Source organism: Gadus morhua, chromosome 17 (genome assembly GCF_902167405.1).
Source record: "Gadus morhua chromosome 17, gadMor3.0, whole genome shotgun sequence".
Taxonomy (NCBI): Eukaryota; Metazoa; Chordata; class Actinopteri; order Gadiformes; family Gadidae; genus Gadus; species Gadus morhua.
Genome location: NC_044064.1, coordinates 14,447,445 through 14,454,944, shown reverse-complemented (window position 1 = coordinate 14,454,944; position 7,500 = coordinate 14,447,445). Strand labels below are relative to the sequence as shown.

The 7,500-nt window shown below is 45.0% G+C and overlaps 2 protein-coding genes across 3 annotated transcripts in view; both read left to right on the top strand.

Moving 5' to 3' along the window:
* Positions 1–853: 853 nt before the first annotated feature.
* On the top strand, positions 854–6,605 carry LOC115529161 (arfaptin-1). 2 transcript variants are annotated; one of them, XM_030337704.1, is made up of 8 exons: positions 854–930; positions 2,513–2,570; positions 2,967–3,039; positions 3,121–3,239; positions 3,555–3,776; positions 4,425–4,582; positions 4,923–5,097; positions 5,577–6,605. In XM_030337704.1, exons 1-8 carry the CDS (start codon positions 923–925, stop codon positions 5,733–5,735), a joined length of 972 nt encoding a protein of 323 aa, XP_030193564.1. In that variant the 5' UTR covers positions 854–922; the 3' UTR covers positions 5,736–6,605. The 2 variants fall into 2 exon arrangements, with proteins under 2 accessions (XP_030193564.1, XP_030193565.1); XM_030337705.1 differs by having other exon boundaries at positions 888–1,098.
* A 717-nt stretch (positions 6,606–7,322) lies between these two features.
* The window catches only part of LOC115529136 (FH2 domain-containing protein 1), a 12,054-nt gene continuing 11,876 nt past the window's right edge, over positions 7,323–7,500 (top strand). Inside the window, exon 1 of the mRNA XM_030337638.1 lies at positions 7,323–7,453. The gene's annotated coding sequence lies outside the window, so the exon portion shown is untranslated. The remainder of the gene's footprint in view (positions 7,454–7,500) is intronic.

Below are 7,500 nucleotides of genomic sequence, written 5' to 3'. Positions count from 1 at the left end.
GTCACAAACTAGTTAGGCTACGCCCCCCCCCCCCTAAATTCTGTTCGCTTTGCATTGGCGGAAGTGAGTAGGGGTTGTGGATAAGTAGAGCCTTCAGATTGGACGGTTTGACTTTAGAGTTACCATCATGTTTTGTATTTTTGTTTCTTACCATTTTACCATTAACACATTTCTCCTACAGGGGATTGATAAAGTAATCTATCTATTTAACAGAAAGAAACACTTGGTCATACTTTGCACACTTTACCACAGCATTGGCCTACTGAATGCCACAGATATATTTTTGAGCATTGGACTGGGTGCCACATAAATATATAATAATGTTTTAGCACGTTTGCAACGTGGTGTTGCTTAAGCCAATATCCTTTTGAGGCAGTGTTGTTTCTGAATATTAGTGTTAAGGGCCAATAATGCTTACTGTCATACATTAGTCACCATGTCTGTGGACACATTTGTATGCAGTCACATATTAATATAGCCCCCCCGCCGCCGCCGCCGAAAACTTGAGAGCCCTGCAACACCAACTTATTGACTGACAGGAAACACACTTGATTTATAAGAAAACACAACCAAGCACCTTATTATAATCTATGAACTCCATTTAAGTTGATTAACTTAACTCAGTCGCCTGGAAACCAGACGAATCTGCGAGCTCTCGTTGTGTTTGCCTGTCATACAAGCATTTGCGAATTGCGAATCTGGCGATGTCAGGCTACAAATTAAGGTCAGCGCAAATCAGAATCAGAAGCATAAAATACCATGGCAGGAATTTTGCTTAATCTAAGTTCTATGTATGTCTATATCTATGCCCCGTCAGTTCTGGGGCGTGTTTGGTGTTTGGTGCGTTGGAGGTTGGAGACTAAACTCCGCCCTTCCTGAACAACCTGCTACATCCAGCGTTTGTCGTCACATATCCGGGAGGATGGATTTGTGAGTTTTCCTGATTCTCCCTAGCTGAGTTGTTATCAAATACTCTAAACGCTGTGATCGTATCGTTGGCAGCTTCCACCAAAATATGCACAACGACAGTGACTTTAAATAATTTACAAAAGACCCGGCGCACTGAGAAGAGAAGATACGTCGTTTCTTACTTGGAAGGTAACCTCGCTCCCAGGCGCTCCTCTCACAACGGAACGCCTTGACCGAGATGCCTCGAATGAGCGTTATTGGAGAGAGAGAAGGCGGGACTTTATGTTATATTAATTAAGCGGTGAGGGAGGGACTTCCAATTGAGGCTTATGCATTTCCGTAACACGTTTATGATATTGATTTTTATTAATATGTTATTTTCACTTTCGTTTTTATTCTCGGTCAGGGGACGATATACAGGTTAGAGGAAGTATGAGACCGGAAATTGCGTTGTGGTAGACCGGGAAAATCCTACAAATCAGGATCCTCTCTCAGCCTACTTTGAAGGTTGACTAGTTTGTTGTGTTCTGGTCCGTGACCCTTGAAACTATTAATACAATGAATAATAAATGTCCTGTAATAGTACATAATATCCCGAAATAATGACACTTACCTTTAGCTGTCTATCAATCTAGAGCTGATTGTAAAATATATATATATAACATGAAGGACAACCTTATCTAGGCGCTGTAATGTTGATAAGATATCTTATCTATTAGCACATTTTAAAGGCTTAAACACCTGTCAGGGTTAAATGATAGGGATGTCGAATAGAAACCGTGTTTAATGTGAATAAAAAAAAAAAGTCGGTTTGGCACTTGGTCCACCTGCTGTGGAGACTTTTTAAGGATCAACCATTTGTCTGAAACTTCCTAAAAAGTGTTTTAATAAGAATTGCTCCTCATACTTTCATGTTCATACCCATAAAATAAATATTGTGGTTTTAAAATGCTTATTTTCCTTGAAATGTAATACCTGGTGTCTGGCTCCTCATCTGGCGCTTAAAACGTAGTATATAGTGGGCCTATTGTATTAAGCAATCAGAAATGTGTGGCCATTTAGTCAATGTTAACTAAACATGACCTAAAATAGTACATTTTATTTGAACACACAGCAGACTATCAACCTGGTTTGGGCTGGCTCTGTTCCCCTATTGTCCGCTAGGTGGCGTCCGCGCCTCACTCCGTCCTGTAGTTCTTCACCTTCACCTGCTGCGGTCTGTCGTGGTGTTATACTTTAACAATTATAAACCCCGCAACAGGTGGGATTTAATCAGTTGTGTTAACGGCGCAGAACGCTTCTTAGCTTCTTCTATAACCAAGCGATTCAAAGTGCTCCATAAATGATTAATTTATCAGGATTTTTCTATTTATAATCGTGCATTTTAGAGCAATTGCCGTGAAATTTTAAGTAATACATAATTGAGGTTTTGTTATTTGGTGAACATTTATACTATGATTTGATGTTTTCTGATGGTAACTCCATGCTGCAAATCAATTGCCACGGTCACAATCTAAAGATAATTTAACAATATTAACAAATGCATCATTCAAGTTCTTGAGTTAAGTTGTTTTTGCATCAAAGATATACTTTCTTTCAACAGGGGGACAAACATGGCTGGAGCCGAGTGCAGAGGAACAGTCAAGAACCTGCAGGACCAGGTATCACCACCTCCCCCAACTACACTACTGAGGCTACTGGGAGAGAACCAGTAACCCCCAAGTCTGTCCCTGGTTCTACTGGGATATATCCAGTCCCCACCCATTCAGTCCCTGGTTCTACTGGGAGCTGTCTGGTATAGCCACAGTCCTCCAATGGTTACACTGGAAGCTGCCCAGTACAACAGGATTATTGTACTGGTTCTACTCAGAGCTGCCCAGTGCAACCAGTCATCTATTGTTTATTCTGTGAGCTGAATAGTACGACCACCATCTTCTGGTAGATGCCCAGTAAAACCACGGTCCTCTACTGATTATACTGTACCCAGTACAACCATAGTTTTCTACCGGTAGCTGCCCAGTATATTTGAATGGTCATGTGTGTTGCTGTCTTGACAGGAAGGCAACAGGAACTGGAACCACAACCAAGGAGATTTCATTTCCTCTCAGAGCGGCCCAGGGCAGAATGAAGGTACCAGTGGAACCATTCCATCCATTCCATGGTGGTTGGGTGTCGATTTTGCTGATCATCTCTAACTCTTTCCAAACCCAGCCCCGCCCACCTCACCGCAGGAAGCAGGAAGTCAACTGGTGGTCATCCCCGGCAACAACAAAACCGCTGTCGGGGAAAAACTGGAGACAGTTCGCAAGTGGACCATCACTACGTATATGGTGAGAGAGAGAGAGTATCACTACTTATATGGTGAGAGAGAGAATCACTATGTATATGGTGAGAGAGAGAGAGTATCACTATGTATACGGTGAGAGAGTAACACTACATATAGAGATTTCTCTCTCTATATACGTAGTGATCTCTCTCTCTCTCTCTCTCTCTCTCTCTCTCTCTCTCTCTCTCTCTCTCTCTCTCTCTCTCTCTCTCTCTCTCTCTCTCTCTCTCTCTCTCTCTCTCTCTCTCTCTCTCTCTCTCTCTCTCTCTCTCTCTCGTAGTGTTCTAGACAAACCCTACCCCTCTCTCTCTCTCCATAGTGCACTAGGCAGACTCTCTCAGAGAGGCTGGGGACTGGGTCTCGGACCGTGGACCTAGACCTGGAGCCCCAGCTGGAGGACCTGAGTGTTGACCAGCAGCGCTACAGTCACCTGACCAAGCTGGCAGACACCCTGGCCAATCAAATGGTTAAGTTTTCCGTGACTCAGAAGTCCCTGGGAGATGCCCTCGCTGAACTCAGCGTGAAGTCACCCGCACTGCATGTAAGACCACAGTGATACTACGGAATACGATAATGCTACTGCGGCTAATGCTAAGAATATCATACATGGTCCCAGGAATGTAGTATAATATAATTGATCCAACACATCAGTAATCCAACAGAAATCGAACAAGGAGGTGACATCTTTTAAATTACCTTAAAGGAGCATTTCACCGGTGGAGGCATGAATATGTATTGAAATTGGGTCCTATACGTAGTCGAATAATAAAATAAAATTCTAATTTGGTGCTTTCTTGACCGAGAAAAGGCAGAAAGTGACTTTTTGGCACTTGTGGATTGAAGACAACAACTCCCACCATGCACCACGATGCACAGCTTCGCTGGCCACTACCATCAGCGGGTCACACCCCCTTGTGCTTGTAGTCTTACGAGAATCCTCCCCTCTTACACTTCCTATTTACTTCTACGCAAAAATCGTCATATTGCGTCATCTTAAACAGGAAGTTTCTCCATCTTTCTCCAGAAAATAAGGGAATGATGCACGACCATTCAAAAATATGAGTGGGTTTCTAACGATACAAAGCTTAATGGAGATGGGTGAAGTTTCCCTTTAATATCAGGCCCTGCAAAACCTTGGGAATGAAAAAAAATGGAAGGTTTCAACCACAATCTGACCACTTCCTGTCAGGTTGAGTTTGGCGTGAACGCCGACGTGCTGCACTTCCTGTCCAAGCGAGGAGAGGAGCAGGCGGCGGCCGTGGGCTCCTTCAGCGCAGAGATCGACACCCTGGTGAGCAGAACCATCGAGGACACCATGGTGAACGTCAAACAGTACCACAGCCACAGGTCAGTACCACCACACTACCAGGTCAGTACCACAGCCAAAGGTCAGTACCACCACACTACCAGGTCAGTACCACCACCCTCTCACCAGTTCAGTACCACCACACTCCCACCAGGTCAGTCCCACCACTCTATCACCAGTTCAGTAGGACCACACCCCCACCATGTCAGTCCCACCACAATCCCACCAGTTCAGTCCCACCACCCTATCACCAGTACAGGACTACCGCAATAGCAGGTCAGTAGCACCACAATTCCAGGTCATCACCATTCCACGACCAGGTCAGCACCCTTGCACCACCAGGGCAGTACCGTCACTTCTTTATGGTTGCTATGGTTTCAGGGTGGAGTACGATGCATACCGCTGTGACCTGGAGGAGCTCAACTTGGGCCCACGGGATGTCACCTCTCGGGCCAAACTGGAGCAGGCGGAGAGAAACGTACAGGACCAGCGGAGGAGGTACCTCAAGAGCCGAGACGACCTGTCCACAAAACTACGTCTGCTGGAGGAGAACAAGGTAAGACTTCCGGACAGGCTGGCAGGTAGGCAGGTAGACAGTCAACCAGATGGACAGGCATAATTGTAATGGTTGGCCTATGACAGCTATCTCAGGCTATTGTATTTGAACTAGCTTAGCGACCTGCTGCTAGTTTAACTAGCTTATCGCCTTGGTGCTATTAACTAGTTCACGAACCTGTTGTTTATCTTGGCAGCTTTATGACTTGGTGCTATCTTAGCTACCTTAGAAGCCTGTGGCTGCTAAGATATTTTATGACCTTTGACCTGGTTTGATATTTGTGACCGGGTGCTCTATTAGTGACCTTGTTTTATCTCAGTTACCTGGTGTGATATCAGTGTCAGGTTGTGATATTAGTGACCTGGTGCTATATTAGTGACCTGGTGTGCTATTGGTGACCTGATATGATATTAGTGACCTGGTGTGATATTAGTGACCTGGTGCTATCTTCGCGATCCGGTACTCTCCCCCCCCTCCAGGTGAAGGTTCTCCAGCGCCAGCTCTTGCTGCTCCAGGCTGCCGGGGCCTCCCACAACCTCTCCTGCCACCAGCACCTCCAGGACAAGCTGCAGGAGAGGAGCCAGCAGCTAGATCCCTCCTCAGCCCTGAACCCCTTGTCCTGGCTGGAGACAAGCTGACACAACACACACTAAACCTGTGATCATCTAATTGCACTTACCGAACTGACCCCTGTTACTGAGAACTGTTACACAATTTAAAGTGTATGAGTGACAAAGCCCAGAGCTGCCGTGTATTGAATAACTAACAGATTTTTCATGTTACTATGACAACTGTCACCTGTTCCTCCTCCTACGTCTGCCTAGCAACCAGTCCTCTAATGTACATCTGCTGTAATCTAGCAACTGGCCATCTGCTGTAACCTAGCAACAATCCCTCCACTGTAACCTAGCAACCACCCTTCTGCTGTAACCTAGCAGCAACCCTTCTGCTGTAACCTAGCAGCCACCCCACTATTTTAACGTAGCAACCACCCCTCTCTGCTGTAACCTAGCAACCAGCCCTCTACGGTAAGCGACTCCTAGGCACATGTTTATCAGGTCTGTGCGTCTTCAGTAGCGGTATCGGTCCGTCTGTCTTTCCTCTTTTTCTAAAGTAGTCGCTGTCCAGATGTGTCTCTTCTATGTCATGAAGATTGGACCAAAGCTCACTGAAATGTGCCTTTCTAGCTAATACCTTGACTTAACATTGCCAGTTGTTCGGTTCTGTCGAGAAACTCTGTGTGAAGCACTCCCCCATGTTGTCCAGGAGGGGGCACGGGGTTGAGGAGTTGTGGTCAGGATGCAGCTGACCCCTCCCCCCCCCCCCCTTGGCCCTGTCGTAGAGAACAGCATCATGGATGTGGAGTGTGTATTCTACCTGCCCCAATTGCCACGGCAACCCGAACATAGTAGGAACCGAAAGGAGGACGGATGAAATGAGGGAACTATACTCAATGTAAATATTGACTGCCACGCCCAGTGCCTGTAATTAAACATTGAACCACTTGACCGCGTTGCTGTTCTTATGTAACCCAGAGGAGAACTGTGATCACATGTCTAATCGCCCCGGCTATAAACATTTATGACATTTTAAGGGAAAGAATATGTACAAATGTGAATATATAAATAATATTATGAATTATTGACAGTAGAAGATTGGTGATGACTACATTAAAGTAGCAGTTTAAGACTATCAATAGCAGTAAGTATTGCAGATATGGTAAAGTGTGTGTGTGTACATATATAGATATAGATATAGATAGATAGATAGATATAGTGCAGGTGTAAGTACAATTAATGCTAGTAAAAATATGTTGTATACAATGAATGAATACTTTATTCCAGACTCAAAGTTCTATTTACATATGCATACACAGAATACGGTATGAGGTATATGAATATGATGAATACACTATGGACATGTACAGTAGAGACTGGTATAAATATGAATAACTTATATGAGACATGTACAGTATGAATACACTAAGTGCGATAGAGTATGAACAGTAGTATGAATATGAATACACTAAAGGTAAGATATATACAGTATGGAAAATAGTTTTAATATGAGAAGTTCAGTCCCTGGAGGCAGATGTGTGGGGGTTCAGGGGGACAGCCGCAGTGAGAGAACTGTCCCTGAACCTGCTATTGAAGGAGAAGAGAGTCCTGCAGCGCCTCCCAGAGGGAAGGAGGTCAAACTGACGACGCTCAGCGCCCCCCGCCGACTTGTGAGGAGTCGGTGATGCGTAGGGCAGTTGTTGCCACAAACTGTGATGCTGCCCAGAAGCATGCCTTTGATGGCGCAGTGATAGAAGTCCACCAAAATCTGAGGTAGACTCCTCGAAGAAGAGACGCCGGTGAGCCTTCTTGAGAACGGTTGAGGTGTTGGATATGAGACGAAAGA